This window comes from Monodelphis domestica, chromosome 1 (assembly GCF_027887165.1).
Source record: "Monodelphis domestica isolate mMonDom1 chromosome 1, mMonDom1.pri, whole genome shotgun sequence".
Taxonomy (NCBI): domain Eukaryota; kingdom Metazoa; phylum Chordata; class Mammalia; order Didelphimorphia; family Didelphidae; genus Monodelphis; species Monodelphis domestica.
In genome coordinates this window covers 610058492-610076041 of record NC_077227.1, presented here as the reverse complement: position 1 = coordinate 610076041, position 17550 = coordinate 610058492, and the positions used below count along the sequence as shown (strand labels likewise).

Sequence of the window (17550 nt, the reverse complement as noted above, 5' to 3'; positions counted from 1 at the left end):
GAACTCAGGACCTCCCATCTCTAGACCTGACTCTCAATTAACTGAGCAACCTAGCTGCCCCTAGAGCAGCTTTTTACTTAGCTAGTTACAAAAAGTCCAGCAAGTCAAACTAAGCTAAGACTGTGATTGATCTGTAATAAAGGCAAAATGTGGCAGGTAGGTAGGTAACTCAGTGGACAGAGAGCCAGGCCTAGAGATGGGAAATTCTGGATTCAAATCTGGCCTTAGACACTTTGTGATTCACAGAAATTAATCCCAGTGACTAAAACTCTTCATTATTAACCAATCAATAAGTCATTAAAATTTTACATCATATTGTTTTCATGGCTCTAATTACCTCATCCTAAATCAGTTCACATAGACCTTTCCTTATTTCTCAGTTTTCATCACATTCATTCATCATTTTTTGGAGCACAGTGATTAGCCATTCCCTATTCTATAGGCTTCTACTTAATTTCCATTTCTTTGCTATGTAGAAGTGCTGCCATCAATATTCTGGTATACTGAATATGGGGTCTTCCTTATGAGTGGCCTCCTTGAAGTATAAGCCCCAGCAATGGAATCTCTTGGTCAAAGGGTATACCTTTTGGTCACTTTATTTGTATTTGTCTGTAATTAGTTTAATAAAATAAATGAAGAGGCATTTTTTTAACCTTTTAGTCAGAAGAACTTTTAATAGTTTTATGAACTGAGGCAAGTCACTTCATTCTTCTAGAACTGTTTTCTTATGAAGGTGGACTAAATGGCTTCTAAGAGTTCCTCTAAGATTATAAATTCATATTCCTTATTAGCCCAGCAAAAGTTTTTACACTAAATTACACTAAAGGTAGTTGAGTGGCTATTTACAAAACTTATTTAAATAAGCTATAAATTATAAAGCGATTTTTTAAATTACATTTCACTCTTAACCTGGATTTTTTCACCTTTATCCCTGAATCCAACCCATTATTATAAACAAGAAATAGGTTATAGTGAAATTTAGTATAAAATAGGTCTGTCTTGGACCATGTTCAAGAGAATCTAGTTAAGATGGATATTAGAATGTAAGCTCCAAGAGGGAATGGGTTGTTTTGTTTTGTTTTGTTTTTTTACTTTCTTTGTAGCCCTAGCATTTAGCAGAGTACCTGGGGAAAATGCTTATTGATTGAAAACTTAAAATTACATGATGGCCCAAGTATATTGTTTACTGTAGGCTAAACCTAGATTAATCATACACAAAAATGAAGGAAATACTGGAAATGCATCAAATTTCCTTCTCCATCAGGATACGTAGTTTCTGAACTGAAGAAGTCAAAGGCAGTTAGATAGAATGATCTTCCTTTCACATTTTTTCATCAGGTAAAATAAAAAAGAGTGCCTTAAAATTTAGCATGTTTTACAAGGTGGTAGAAAGAACTTAGCAAGGAAAATCTGTTTTGTGAGATAATTATATGTGTTAACAGCCTAACCAATACTTTTGCTACTTTCTCCAAGCTATTTTATAAAACTGATATACTATTAGTCATAAACTACAGTGTTGGTATGACATTAAAAACACATATTCATTTATAATTCTGTTTGCAAACAGATTTTATTATTATATGATACATTGCATTATTCTCTGCCAAATTGAGATTGTACATGCTAGAATATGATATATCTATATCTAATGGACTTAAACTTGTTATAGTTTCATAACATTCATAATAGAGCATCTGACTGTTGATCTACAGTTCTATATCTAGCTCAACCTTTCATAAGAAATGATCTTTCTTTATTACTAGCAAAGATCTGTAAATTAATATCTGTAGCTTTCAGTAGCTGTCTCTACTAAAACAGTTTTCTAAAGCCAGTTAGAAACACCAGGGATGGTTTTAATAGCAGTATTTTATTCACTTACATTTAATTACTACAATCTTAATGCATTTTGGCCACTTGTTAAATAACCACTTAGCTGTGTACCATTTAACATGCTCTAGTAATTAAACAGTTGAACTGTAATTGAATTCTAGTGTTTCCTCCAAAGGAAAACTTGTGAAATAGATGTTTTCCTTCCATATCTCCTCCACAAATGCCCAAAGTTCTTTTGCTCCACATCTGTTCTCCCTTCTACAACAACTTACTGCTGTCTCTGCAGTGGTATCTCTACCCCAATTCACTTTTCTCTCTTCTGTAATCTGTTCCTTTTTTTTTTAAGTGTCACCTTCCTGACCTAATATATCAACTAATTAATAAATTCGTCCCAAGACATTCATTTGGAAACAGTAACCAACCTTTACTTAGTAGACATTTCACACTACACAGAAGGGAACATTTTGAGACAAGTAAACCTTTTTGTTTCCATCAAATTAAATCAAGTAGATTATTTAGGCTTTATGACCAAGTCCTTATAAGACATGTCAGTTAGTCATCAAGCATTTATTAAATACTTCTATATTCCAGCACTGTGCTAAACCCTAGATATATAAAAAAGAGCCCTCAAGGAGCTAGCATTCTGTTGGTGAGCTATAGAAATAAAAGATATATATATTAGGAATGGAATAGGATCACTGAAGGAAAGCTCTAGATGTAGGTGGGGTAGGGAGGAGACCAGGAGAGTCTCCTGCAGAAGATGATATTTAAGCTGTAACTCAAAAGAAGCCAAGAATGCTAAATGCTGGAGGTGAGGAGTCAGTAAGCACTTATTTACTGTGTTTCTGTTTCTGTGCTAATATCCTCTCCAGGGATAAAAAAACAAAGGCAAAAATAGCCCTTGCTCTGAGTAGCTCATATCCTAATGGAGAAAACAACATACAAGCAACTGTACATTCAGGTTATATAGTACATAGTGGAAGTAGAGCATTCCAGTAGTTGGAGATAGCCATTGCAAAGGCAGCATTGAGAAATAGTGCTGTATGTGAGGAACAGTAATTAGAGCAAGTCAGCTACATCAGAGCATGAGTGGAAGAGAATGTGTGAGAAGATTGGAAAGAACCTCATGGTGAATGACTTTAAATGTCATGAGACATCTCTATGCTTGAGTTTCTTCACCTTTAAAATGAGATTAACTATCTCTTAAGGATGTTGTGTTCATGAGTTATTTCTAAGTAAACTTAGCCCTTAGAAGATAAACATTTAATGATTCTGTGTATAAAAAGGTTCCATGATTTCTTAGTTTGGGGAACCCCACAGTGTGGGAACTCTTTATAAGTTAATGTCTTAAGTCATATAAAGTTACCAGGGGCACATAGAGGTTAAATGATTTTTTTTCATGATCACACACAGTTTATAAATGTAAAGGTGAGATTTGAACAAGTCTTCCCAACTTCAAGGTCATCACTTTTTGCCATTATGCCATATTGCTCTTTTAAATAAAGTAGAATTATTAGTATTATTTTTATGAACTAAATCATCAGCAAACATTTCAACACACAAGAAGAATGAAAAAGAACATTATATATGAAAACATAAACTTCTGTAATACAGTTGTTTTAAGCAAACACATAATAATATGAACCATATAATAATAAGAAAGTAACAAAATTGCCCTGCTTATGTGTCCCCTTCTGAATATATTTTTCTTATATGTATTTTTAATATTGATTTTTTGTATCACTTCTACTATAATAAGGAGATTTTAGGAGGGAAAGGGAAAGAGAAAGTTAACAGATGGATCACACTAATAAAAATATATAAAAAGGGATTTTACCAAACAGGGATAAGGGGAATCAGGGAGTGACTTATCTCTAACCTCCCAGAGTTTAACACACTAAGGTTTCTAATCTAAGCTTAATCTAAAAAAGGTAAATAAAAGATAAAGCCCCAAAAGGGTCCAAATTCTCACAAACTCCGGAGTCCTTAGTAGGGTCAGACTGAAGAATGCAGATGTAGGGTCCTTACAATATCCAGGAAGTTCACTTCCTACTCACAAATGTCCACCAGTGTAAAAGGGGAACACACACTCAACTTTTCCTGAGGATAATCAACTCAACCCAACCCCTCCCCAGAGAAACCCCTCTATTATTTTCTCTCATTAAGCACTAAGTAGTCAAAAAATGTTTAAGTGATAGCTCCAGTATTGGGAGATGGGAGATATTATATTACTACTTAATTTTTAGGTATATATGATTCATTAAAATTTAATTCATATTGCCTTGGGAATATAATAAGCATTTTGCTCATTACCTTATTGTGCCTACTTTTAAAATTTTGAAAGTATATGTCTTGATATAACCTAAATTAATATAATATTACTTAGAGGTTTTCTCATGAAACAAATAGTTTGAAAAGACTATTATTTTATTTTATTTTTTGCAGGTGCAACTAATTGTCCCCCATAAGTGGCTATTTTCAAGTATAATTATTCAACTGTGCTTTCAAGCCCATGTTGAAAAATTATGCTAGCTTTGTCTTACTTGGATTATAAATATGTATACCAACTATTATTTGTGTGTGTGTTTTCTTAGAAAATTTTGATTAATGAAAATTTTTGTTTCATTTAAAACTGGTCAAAATACCAGGCTCTTGCCAAAAAATTGAAAGTTGGATACATTTAGCAAAAATTATATATATTCTGTTTGTAAAGAAATCTTCTATGTGGAATTAATTATAGACCATTTCAAGCATGTTTTCCTTCCTCTCTTGTCAAACCTGGGAGATATATAACTTCATTGCTTGTAGCCTTTGCATTTTCTCTTTGGCAGTCATTTATGTCATATAATTTTCCAATACAAAGTAATCATCAATAATCAACACCCTCCAAATAATTTTAGATTTTTTCCTTTTTTGTAACTCTATAGGGCATAGATTTTAAGACAAATGACAGACAACCAAAATCCCAAATAAGTATTAAAATTATTACTTTAAAAATTATTTTTCTTTAATTCACCTAATTTTTTTAGTGACTTTGGATAAGAGTTTAATTGGGTTCTGCTCCTTAGATTTATAGGTTTAGAAATTTATTTTTATCAATTTGACAAGGGAGATGACCATAATCAACTAACTGCTCAGTAGTTATGGCAAATTACTATAGAATTGTATATTTTAGGTTTTATTGATAATTTATAATCTCAGTACTTCCCACAAATGAAGTAATCTTATCTTTAAAAAGACAGATTGTTTCATTTTTATGACATTAGAAAATAAGACGTTTTCTTTATCTTAAAAAACCTACCAAATAAAATACCTGAAATTATTTTTAATCTCTTTTACATATATGTGATTAAATCTCTTCATGTCTCTTTTCAAAAATCCTATTTATGTTTAAGTGGTTAGTATACTCCCATGTCATTCTGCTCAACTGATAACAAACTTCCTTTTCATCTTAAACCTTTCTTTTTTATTCATTCCATTTTAGGTTCCTCAGAGAGAAATGACTTGCTCTTAACAACACATTCCCCTGCCACTTCTTCCATTACTGAGTACTCTTTCTCTCATAATCTCCAACTCACTAATTGTAATTGGGGAGTTGAAATACTCTTTGTTGCTTATTACCATTTTTAGACCTTCCCTTAACCACCTTAACTAAGCAACTTCATCTTTTTTGAAGTTCACACTACTGAAATTTATCACCTTATCTAAATCTTGATAGCTGTTATTTTTTTCACAGTCAGTTAACTGCCTGGCTTATAGTTTTTCCTCTCTTCCCCATTTCCTACTCTGAATTTCTCTGCACATATTGATATCCTATAGATAATTTAAAGGCTTTCTTGTCCTTCTGTCTCTCTTCCACCTGACCTCAGCTAACCACAGAGATAATCCTATCCTTGATCTTGCCTTCATCTATTAATTTTACAGTTCCATATTCATGAATTCCTAAATTCTTTTATCTAATCATAATATTTTACTATTCTTTCTTTCTCTATACTTATCACACATAATCCTGTTCTTCATCCTCTTCATAATTACCATTCCCTTTACCCCTCAGGTCTTTCCAGACCATTACCCTTATAATGACTATACTTTTCTTCCTCTCTATCTCAATCCTTTGGTGAACTAACTTAGTATAATGCCCTTCACCCTCAGTTCCCTTGACCCCTCTTCATTTTGCCTGTCACATCTTGCCAACCTCCTATTCTAGAAGACTTCCACCATCCACCTGCATTTCTTTCATTCACATAATGCTAAATGTAGGTAAAGGAAATCATGGAACTCTTCTAACTGGGTATACCACAAATTTATATTATCTAATTTCAACTGTTCCCTTACTTGAGCAAGACAAATCTCTCCTGCATTGATTTGCTGTGGAATAGGCTTTCAATCTGACTCAAGGAAGAGAGACCTAAGAAACTATTGCAATAATCCAAGTGAAAAATAATGAAGTCTTCAACCTGGCTGTGGGAATAGAGAGAAGGAAATAATAATAATAGTAACTAATAATAATAGCTAACATTTATATAGTTCTTACTGTATACAAAGCACTATACTAAAATTATGCCCTAGAGATTGAGAAAAATTTGTAAGAGAGGTGGTTTTGGAGGAAACCATAATGGTATAAATGTATTTGAGGCAGACAACAATCCATGTACCTATAAATGATAATAACAAGTTAAAACTTTATTAATTTAAATTTGAAACATAATATAAGAATAAAAATAAGATAAAATACTCTCCTTCCTTAGTCACCGAGTCAAAAACTGAAGGAACTGACATGCAAGCAGTTTGAACTCACGAAAGATTATGACATGAGCCCAGGCTTATCTTTTTTTTTTAAGAATTTTTTTCCTTAATTACATAAAAAAATTTTCAACTTTTTTTAAAAGTTTAAGCCAAATTCTCACCATCCTCTTTTTCCCTCTCTGAGAGAGCAAGCAATCTGATATAGATTTTACATGTGTAACAGTGTATAACATTTTTCCATAATAGTTATTTTGTGAAAGAAATCTCAAACAAAAGACAAGTGAAGAAGTGAAATAAAATATGTCTTCATCTTTATTCAAACTCCATTGATTCTTCTCTGGAGATGGATAGTATTTTTCATTATGAGTCCCCAAGGATTATCTTGGATCTCACTGCATTGCTGAGAATAAGGTTTATCTTTTTATAGTTCATACTATAAACTATCTAGTTTATATTAGATATGTAAAGCATCAAGGGGAGCTTGTTGAGGGTAGCAGGAGAGTTGAGCCCAAGTTGAGGAGTAGCCCAAAATACTATATGTGGTCCCAACAGCTATAACAGCTGCAAGAGCCTTCTTTTAGCCCTTCTTCCAAGGCTTAGGAGTTTATATAACAGAAGGAAAGGGAAAATGTTGACAGATAAGGGTAAGTATGGTTGTATTTGAAACAAGTCTGAGTTTTAGCTGTTACAATGAGGATGTGATGCCACCCATTTTCCCACTCCATTTGTTTGATCACATGCCCCTTGGAGATTAGTCCTAGGAAGAAAGAGAATAAAGCTTCCTTGGAGTTCCTAGCCCCAACTTTGGAGACCATTATTCTAAAAGGAATGTATTTACAGTTGTCAAATGTGTGGTTTGTGATGGAAAACCAGTCTGAAGGTCCAGAGCTATGAATATCTTACCAGGAAAGTTCCAACACTAAGTTAAAAGTCAAAATGAATTGAAAAAAAGTGTCTTCTCAAGCACGTGAAGGGGATACTAGAGTCAAGAACCAGTAATGACCAAAAATAGCTAAAGATGGTATCTAATTAAATAGGCAGTTGCTTTGTTATCCTGTAGTGTTTCTATTACTTTTGCTCTTGCTTCAATTTTCAACTTTTTATATATAGTGTTATTAATGTTAGTTAATATTTTGGGGTTTAAGCTCTTAAAGTAAATATAGTTCTTATTAAAAGAAATTCAATAGGATAATAAATAAATCTCTTTCATATGATAAGCTTATGGAGAGACTATAAAGACCAAGGGACTATCCAAAGCAATATATTCTAATTGAAAACAAAGCTTTCTGCTGGAGCTCACATGCCCTTATAAACCCAAGGCTAAAAATTAAACTTAAGGTTATATTGTGATTATTACTATTTTAATAGCTTACACTTGATTATAGGACCCTTGAAAACATTTCAGGTTTCATTCTATAAGTAATCATTTCATTCAATGTGACAAATCTATAATTTTCTCTGTATTTCTGTTTTACAGCTTTGAACAACTACCTGACTTTGACCAATTAAGAGAGCAGTTAACAAAGCATGTATCTGCCTTAAAAAAACACAACATTCCTCTCAAAGAAGAAGTAGCCAAGATGTTTGAAGTCTTGATAGCAGAAAAGAGTAAACAAAATTCCACGGTTAGTAATTTTTGTAATCTGTTTTCATGTTCCATTATTCATTTGGCGGTAACATAATATTCTTAAGAAATTAAACATGAAAATGAATATTATTTCCTTCAATCTCATCATCTTAGGATACGATTCACATTTTTTTTAACAAAGTAGACATTGGTCAACATATTCTTCTTTTGGAATTAGCTTTCAGAAACTGGTCCATTTCTTTGACTATTCTCTTTGAGGACTTTCTGTTGAGGGCAGATTTGATTGTTGGAAAAATCTAGAATCATTGAGAGCCAAGTCTGATAATCAGTAATGATCTTTTATGTTGAAAATTAGATATGACTACAAAGTAGTACCTAAAACTGGTTACTTCACTTAGATCTTAAACTGATTTCTTGGATATAGTTCTAATAAAAGAGTTCCATGGATGTTACGAATGATAATTATTAGAATAACAGGATAGTTTCCTAAAGTGACTACCATGAATTTTAGTCTTACAATTGTGTATTCCAGTGTTTTTACTTTAAAAATATAGTATCATAACTTTATCTTCCTCTAAAACCTTCATCATGGTATAAAAGTGGCTACTTTTATTGAAATATACCACTTGAATTGCCAGCTTCAGGTAAGTTCCTAGAACAGATTACATTTGAGTAAGTTTGGAAAGGTTCATCACCAAAGGATTGACCACTAGAAGATGAATATTTTCAGTCTTTCACTGATAGTTTAATCTGCATCAGTAGAAAAAGTTCTGACAGATCATATCAAATTCTTAATATCTTGAAGCAAGTAACATACATTGAAGTCATAGTACACACATGAACTTTGTTGTGAAGTAGATATGACTACTAAGTCCAATAGAAATAAAACTTTATTAGGAAGAGAAAATCAGATAGGCACCCTCTCCAGCCAGTTACAACTTTAAAGGGGTTGCCTTCTCAGAACTTGTCTTTCTGAATAGATTCCACTGTGTTCCAGGCACCCTACCATTTCACTAGGATTGTCTTGCCCCTCACAAGGATAAACTCCCTTAAGCAATGATAATCTACCTGAACTTCTTCCTCAGTAATTAATATCCTCCTACCCTTTAATATATATTATATGTGTATATATAATATATAAAATAATAATCTTTAGTGATTCTAAATGCCCAGTTGCTATTGTTCAAACCAGTTTCTTCACCCTGTTGGTCTCATCTTTCCACTCAATTGTTAACTAGATGAATGATTCATAAAGCTCACTGTAAAGAGATAACACTAAACAAAGCAGAGGAACCCATAAAGCTAACTAAACCCTAGACCTGTGTAGGGAAAGGCATGGTATGCATACCCTGGTGGCACAGAAGGGGCTGCCCCATTCCCCTTCTCCACAGCACCCGGAAACATTTTTCACATGTCCCACCCTTCTGCCCAGCAGCCCAAAGGGAGTACTTCTTCCCTCTTCAGTCTGGAATAATGAGGAGGGCTCATAGGCAATTTGAAGTGTCAGTTTGGGCATATGACCTCTAAAAGGTTTGCCAGTGCTGCTCTAGATCATGATCCTTGAAATATTTTGCACTATCTAATAAAATTACTTTTTAAATGGATTAGAGGTGGCATTTCACCTCCCATTAACAGATCCTCCATACTATTTTGATGTCCATAGGAATGTGCTACATAAAATAGTATGTTCAGGTCCATTCCTTTACCTGTTCATATTCTGTTGTCATTCTTCTCCCTCTGCCGTGCAACTCAAAATCCTTTTTTTCATCCTCAGTGCAACTATCATTATTCATCTCCATCTCTTAGTTCTGTCCCAGGTTATCACTCCTACACTGGTTAAGCTCTCTTCTCTTCCCTATCTTGACCCAGTGTTAAACCAGTTCAAATCCACTGTCTCTTCTATTAAGTCTCTTGTCCCTTTATCCTATAGATTTTCTCCCTTTCATACTTTAGACTTGGATTACTCTCATAATCTGCTATCTTCATTCTGTTCATATGCTGCTGAATGAAACTAGAGAAAATCTTGAAACCATGATGACTGAATTTACTACAAGTTATGCTACGTAACTTTAGTGAGGCCCTGCTCTCAGAAAACTCATAGTCTACTAGGTGTCCAAGGCAAAACGAAAAGGGCCATCTTCAAACAAGATATATACGAGATAAATTTGAGATAATCATCATAAGGTAATAGCTTAAACTTTTGTAGTAGTGGTAGTCTCTTGGTGATCGAGAATGACTATTGTCTTTGTGCAGTTTCATCTATGGTGTACCCTCATGTGGCTTTGAAGTCCAAAGGCTGAGGTGCAAAGTTTGTGGCACATGGGGCATGGGACGCCAGTTATTACGGGAGGTGCGGTTGTGGCCTGGTGTCGGCATTCACGTGCAGCAGCAAGACGTCGACGTCGCTCATCTTCAAAGGTGGTGGCGGCATGGTTAATGTGGGTTCACCAGCTGCTTCTGTCAGAGGCAGTGAGTTCTAATTGCTTTGGTGTCATGCCAGCCCACTTCAAGTTGGACTTTAACTGATCCTTGAATCTTTTCTTTGGTCGGCCTTGTTTCCTGAGTCCAGCTGACAGTTCACCATAGAATACCTGTCTTGGTATTCGCTGTGGGTCCATGCGGATGACGTGTCCAGACCATCGTAGCTGGGCACTCAGGTCAGAGTAGAGCTGCTTGATGGTCTCTTCTGTGCTGGTCAGTGTAGGTGCATATGCGCTGATGATTGTGGCATACCAGTCTTTGCTGAGAGGCAAACAGATCTTCATGAGCCTCTCGCTGATGCCCACAGGCAAATCTGGCAGCTGTTTGAGCAAACTGGACTTGATGGCCAAGCCAACACCGTGGATTCTGTCTTCATTTGAGGCTCTGGTAGCTCAGTGGATTAAGAGCATGGCCTAGAGACAGGAAGTCCAGGGTTCAAATCTGGCCTCAGACTCTTCCTAGCTGTGTGACTTAACTCAGGTCACTTAAGCAGGTCACTTAACTCCCACTGCCTAGACCCTACTACTCCTCTAAACTTTTGTACTAGACTATTAAAAAGAATAATTCAATTCCTATTAATAAATACCAGAATTTTCTGTTTTATTTGACTTCAGTAATAACTAAAAAGAATTTCTCTTAAGCAATACGAATTCTAATTTAAGTCTTATCTTTCATTTGAACATTTACTTTATTTTCAAATAAATAAAATAAATATAATGTAAATAAAGTCAGTAGACACATATAATTTAGTCAAAGATATATACATTTATCAGGTTTTCCTTTACTATAACATGTTGAACAATTTAATACATTGTTTATAATCCATAATATTAAAAATAAAATTACTTTAATGAATTGTTAAATAAAATTATGATTAAAAAGTCTTTTCTGGTTGTTTTTAATAGTTGTCCTTAACCTTTGTTCCTTTCTTCTGAGATTATTCCCAATTTATCCTTTATATATTTTGTTTTTCATAGGTATTCTCATATTGTCTTCCCCTTTAAGCATTGAATTCCTCAAAAACAAGGACTATATCCTTTGCTTGAAATCCTCTACCTCACTCCTATGTGGTGGAGGCCCTAGCCCCTTTAAGGCTTAGATGAAGTGCTACTTACCAAACAAAAGTCTTTCCTGATTCAGTTTTTAGTGCTCCACCTCATCAATTCCCTGCCTAACAATTACCTTGTATTTTAAATGTATATACTTTGTATTTACTTATCTTTGTATGTGTTGCTTCTTCCTAGTTCAATATAAGCACATTGAAGTAAAAAAACTGTTTAAATTTTGCCTTTTTATTCCTAGTACATTATCACATAATTTCTGATGCATAATAGGTGCTTAATGAGTACTTTAAATTGAAGATAGTCTGTTAGATGATATGTTAAATTTAAGTCCAAATTTTATTGGTATATGTTTTTCTTTTATTTAAATTTAAAATATATATATATGTATATATATATATATATATAAGACTTCAAGGGAAAGAACAACTATTTGTTCCCTGAAGATATATTTTATTTTTTTAGTTATTTTTTTTAGTATTTTCATTCATATGTATGCTTTTATCTTCTCTTGATATGTATATTATTAATATTCAGTAGAGAAACAAAGAAAAATTAATCAGAATCTCTTTGAAGCTCAGTGTAGCCTCTTATTCTCTGTAGATTAATAGCTTGTCATAAGTGATCATTTTATCTTTTCCTTAAAATATGTAATACCTGCTAAACCAAATTTATGGCCATTTAATTTTTAAGTTCTGTCTATGTATTTTGAATTTTTGTTTATTATACATAAAGTAGCTCACTACATAAAAGGATGTCATCTCTAAATGATAGCAGCATGCCTGTTTTTCTTCCTTTAAGCTTTTCTATTTGCTTTAAACTGTGGTAGAAAAAGAGATAATTATGTTTATCCTGGATATATTTCTTTGTTTCCTATGAATTATTGGCTTATAGCATGACTCATGTGAATAAATATGCTACTTAATAGTATATCATGGTATAGCCTAGCATCCTTTTTAAAATCTATAAACTATTAAGTGGTAGACTTCTGTAAATTCCAAAAAGTAAACTTAGAAGTTCTGTAAAAAATTACTTAAGATATCTGATTTATTTATAATCCTTAACATACAGAAAGTAAGATATAGTTTTATTCTACTTGTAATTATTTAGGGAGTTTCTAATAGCAATTAAAAAAATTATCAATAACTAGTCTCAGTCTTTAAGCATTTATTAACCACCTGCTATGGAGGTGGTTGGTGGAGGCACTGCTTTAGGTACTGGAGATACTAAAAAAGGCAAAAGAAATCCCTGCTCTCAAAGAGCTGAGAGTCTAATGTATGTCTAAGACAACATGAAAATGTGTACATACAAACAAAATATATATATGAAAAATTGGAGATAATTAATAGAAGGCAATAGTTAGACTTTTGTACCATAATATAGCAAGAGAATTAATTTAACACCTATTAGTAAATACCAGAATTTTCTGTATGTTTCAAATCAAAGAATCTCTCTTACAAGCAATACAAATTTTAATTTAATGTTTTTATCTTTCATTTGAACTGAACATGTACTTTAAACTCAGTGATTATATTTATTTGCTTTATTTATTTCTTTAACAGCTACATTACCATAATATTAGGACTCATAGTATCTGATGGCTGGCCAGATTCGGGGATTCTAAAGGAACCTTTGATTGTATTTTATAAAGCGAGTTGAAACAAAGGTTCATAAATTGCATTGGCTTTCATTCCAAAGTAAACTCTACTTATGCACTGAGATTTTGTCTTAGTTTTATGCTTATTTCTGAAATTAAATTTCTTTGATGTGTAGTGCCTTATTTCCAAGGTATTAACAGAAGCATTGTATTGTACTTAAAAGTTCATAAAGCAAGATATATTCTTCCTCATGACCTCCCCCTCCCCCATACTTAACTATTAAGGACAATAAACAGCTGGTAGAAACTATTAGGTTCAGTACATTGAAAAGGTTTTTATTTATTTTCATATATTCCTAATAATTTTGTGAATTCAAAAATGTCTTTCAAATTCTTTGGAATTAATTTTTATTTCCCTTGATTTTTATCTCTAAAGTGACTCCGAAATATTTTCTATAAAGATTATATTGACTGGATTTTCGTTTAGAGGAGTGTATTTACTTTGTGTGTGCTTTGTTTTTACTTACTGAGAAAATGTCACAAGAATTAAAAATACATATGAGAAAATAAAAAAGCAGTTAAAGTGAGGATAGCTAAAATGAGGAAAAGAGGATGATTAGGGAAGGGGGTAAGTGTTGCTTAGGATGGTTAAGATGACTTCAAAAGATGCCAGAACAAAAACAAAACTGCTTAACTCTAATTTTGCTTCTCTTTTTTCTTGCCAAGAAGAAAGATCTTTGAAGTGGAAAAGATGGAACAATAATGGTTAATAGGAAGGTGATCCCCAACTCAAGAGGGGGAAAATAGTAAGAGAACATTTAGCAGCTCTTGATGAGTTAAAGTCACAACTTATAGAGAAATGAAAGAATTAAGATGATGTGATTGCTGAACCACTGACAATAATATCTGAAAGACTATGGGATGCAGAATTAATGCAGGTGTGAAGAAAGGCATTTGTTATTTCAGTTTTTAAACAAAGGAAGAGTGGAGTCTATAAACTATAGTGACCCTAAAGTTCTTTTAAATATGTTTTTGTGTAATTATGAATCATAGAAAAATAATGGTCTAGGAAGAATTAATGATGAATATCATTTAGAGGGCATTGTAGAGGTATATGATATAGGTGAATAAATTAGTTGTTACCCTTCATACTCAGAAAGGACCAAAATGACATCATTTGTTGTGGTCAGTGTACAGTGTGTCCAACTGTAGCTCATCAGACCAATGTAAATTCAGAAGTCTCCACTACTGGACTGACACAAATACCCCATATAAACAGCTGAGATAAAGATGTCTTTGAATTTGTCTGTCTTATATTTCCTTTGAGGTACTGCAATTCTGCTTTATGAGTAGAGCACAGCACTTTCTTTGATTTGGGCATGCCATGTGGGATGGTCCTATGCCAATGTCCCCCATGCCTCACAATGGATACTTAAGTTCTTTTTTATTGAATTTTTTTTTCAGTTACATTTAGAAACAATTTTTGACACTTGTTTTTTGACATTTTGCAATTCAGATTCTCTCCCCCTCCCATATTTTGTGCCAATACCAATGAGAGTAAGGTTCAAGTATCACCTGCTACCCCTTCATCTTCCCTTCCACTGTATTGATTCTTTCATACCTCCTCATGTGAGATAATTTACCCCCAATTTTCTCCTTTTTTCTCTTTCCACAGTGTATTACTCTTTCTTATCCCTTGATTTAAAAAAAAATCCCATTATATTCAACTTACTACCTGCTTTCTGTCTATGTATGCTCCTATTCGTTACTGTAATAGTGATAAAGTTCTTAAGTATCTTTCAACACCTTAAGCATCCTAGGTGCTTTAGATATCACGGGTACTTCAAGTATTAGATATCTTAAGCATCTTCATTATCATCTTCTTACTAGTAATATAGTTAGTTTAACCCCATTCTTTCCCTTGATTACCTTAAAGTATCTTAAATATTTCTTGTACCATAAGTATCTTAAGTATTCTAATTATTACTTTTCCATGCCAAGAATGTACTTTAAGTATGTCTTATGTTATAGAACTCTTAAGTATCTTTGTTACTCCTTTCCCATGCAGGGATGTGATTGGTTAATACTGATTCCCCTTATTTTTTTCTGTTTATATTTTTCTGTTTCTTTTGAGTGTCAGATTTGATCACTGAATTTTCTTTTTAGATTTGGCCATATTTCTTCAGGAATGTCTGTAATTTTCTCTTTTATTAAATGTCCATTTCTTCCCCCAAAGTACTATTTTCAGTTTTGCTGGGTAGGTGGTTTTTGGTTATAGGCTTAGATTCATTGCTTATGCTAGGGATTCAAGAATGATCCAGCATTAGGAAAGCAATAAATATATTCACATCAAAAAGATCCAAAACCACATGATTATTTCAATAGAAGATGAAAACATTTTTGATAAAAAACACATCATTTATGCTACCAAAAAACCCTAATATGTAGCAACATAAAAACTAAAATTAAAATCAAGCATCTTATGCCATAGAGATATGCTAGAAGTTTTCCAAAAAAATAGAGAAAAGCAAGGACATTTGTTGGTCAGTCATTTGAGACTCTTTGTGACCCCATTCAGGGTTTTCTTGGCAGAGATACTGGAGTGGTTTGCCATTCCCTTCTCCAGCTCATTTGACAGATGAGGAAACTGAGGCCACCAGGATGAAGTGACTTGTCCAGAGTCACACAACTAATTGTCTGAGGCTAGATTTGAACTCAGGAAAAGGCTTTCTGACTCAAAACCCAACATTCTGCCTACCAAGCTACTTAGCTGCCATGAATAAACAAGGATGCTTTCTCTTGATTATATGTTTTTCTAGAAATACCAGCAATAGCAATAAGATGAGGGGAAAAAATTAAAATGGAAAAATAAGTGAAGAAAATTGTAGGCATTTGCAAAATGCTAATGAAGCCAATGGCTTCAGCAAAATTATAAGCTATCCAGAACCCTCTCATTTTCTAAATTCCCTATTAGTGTTAAGAGTACTACTATCTTCTTAGTCACCCAGATTCACAAACTAGGAAGAAATCATTCTCCATTCCTCACCCTTAGTCATGCCTCTCTTCACCCCCAATATTCAATCAGTTGACAAGGCCTATTGATTTTACCAATTAGGTTGGTAATATCTTTCATATACATATCCTTCTGTCTTCTAATATTGCCACTACTTTGTTATATGTCATCTTCATGCTGGTACTATTGTAATATATAGCCCACTGGTTGTTCTCCCTCCCTCAAGTCTTTCCCCACTCAACTGCCACACTGATCTTGCTAAAAGTCAAGTTTGACCATCTCATTGCCATTCCCACCCCATTTCATAAATTCTAGGGGTTATTTATAATCTCTGGCATTAATACAAAAATCCTTTGTTTGGCATTCAAAGTCTTTCATAATTGGGATCACCCCCACCTTTCAGTCCTTCTTCCACCTTGTTGTTCAGTTGTGTTTGACTCTTTATGACTTCATCATGGGGCTTTCTTAAAAAAGATACTTAAAAAGGATTTTTTTAAAAAGACATCTCCAGGGGATTAAGACAAACAGGAATTAAGTGACATACTTCAGGTAATACAGCTTGTAAATGTCTGTTGCTATGGATGCTGAGAAATACCCTGGTCATCTTCACAGAATTGCCTGGTATTGGTCATAGGTGGACTAGCAATGGATGTCTTGTCTTAACACAGACTGTAGCCAAAGCTTTTGCAAAGAATGTGTCCTCTAGAACTGAGGAAAGATATTGAGTTCAAATTCAGTCCTATTGATTTTCAGTTGCCATTGGACTGTCCATTGGGAAAAATTATTCAGAAAGTCAGATAAAATACTGATCCTCTGGCTTTTCCCCACAAACTACTTATAGTTTCCTAGAGAAAATCAATGGCTTGTAAATAAGTCAGGGAAATTCCATGGGTGAGTTGAATGGAATTGAAGGGGAGGAAGAATTGCTTGGTAGTGTTATCATGTATTAAATGGTTTCCTACTGGTTCAAAAACCCTTAGACATAAAATTTGTATGAACTAAGTATTTTCATTTTGTTGTGAACACTTGGCCAAAAGTCTATGGGTGCTAACCAAACATCACCACTGACTTTGTAGATTAGTTTTCCATCTTTAAAATGGGGTTCAGCAAATTTGTTCTCCCCCACCTCACTAGAACTAGAGAAACTACATAAGCAATTATATTTAGAACATTTTGAAAGAAAGATAATTTACAAATACTATCAAATAACCAAAGTTAGTTTAGGGAGAAATAT

The 17550-nt window shown here is 33.5% G+C and overlaps 1 protein-coding gene across 6 annotated transcripts in view; it reads left to right on the top strand.

The window, feature by feature from the left end:
- KIZ (kizuna centrosomal protein) overlaps positions 1 to 17550 on the top strand; it is a 175322-nt gene that overhangs the window by 112590 nt on the left and 45182 nt on the right. For all 6 annotated transcript variants that reach the window (XM_056813834.1, XM_007476629.2, XM_007476630.2 and 3 more), the window contains one exon: positions 8054 to 8201. In XM_056813834.1, the coding sequence (XP_056669812.1) occupies positions 8054 to 8201 (148 nt within the window). The remainder of the gene's footprint in view (positions 1 to 8053; positions 8202 to 17550) is intronic.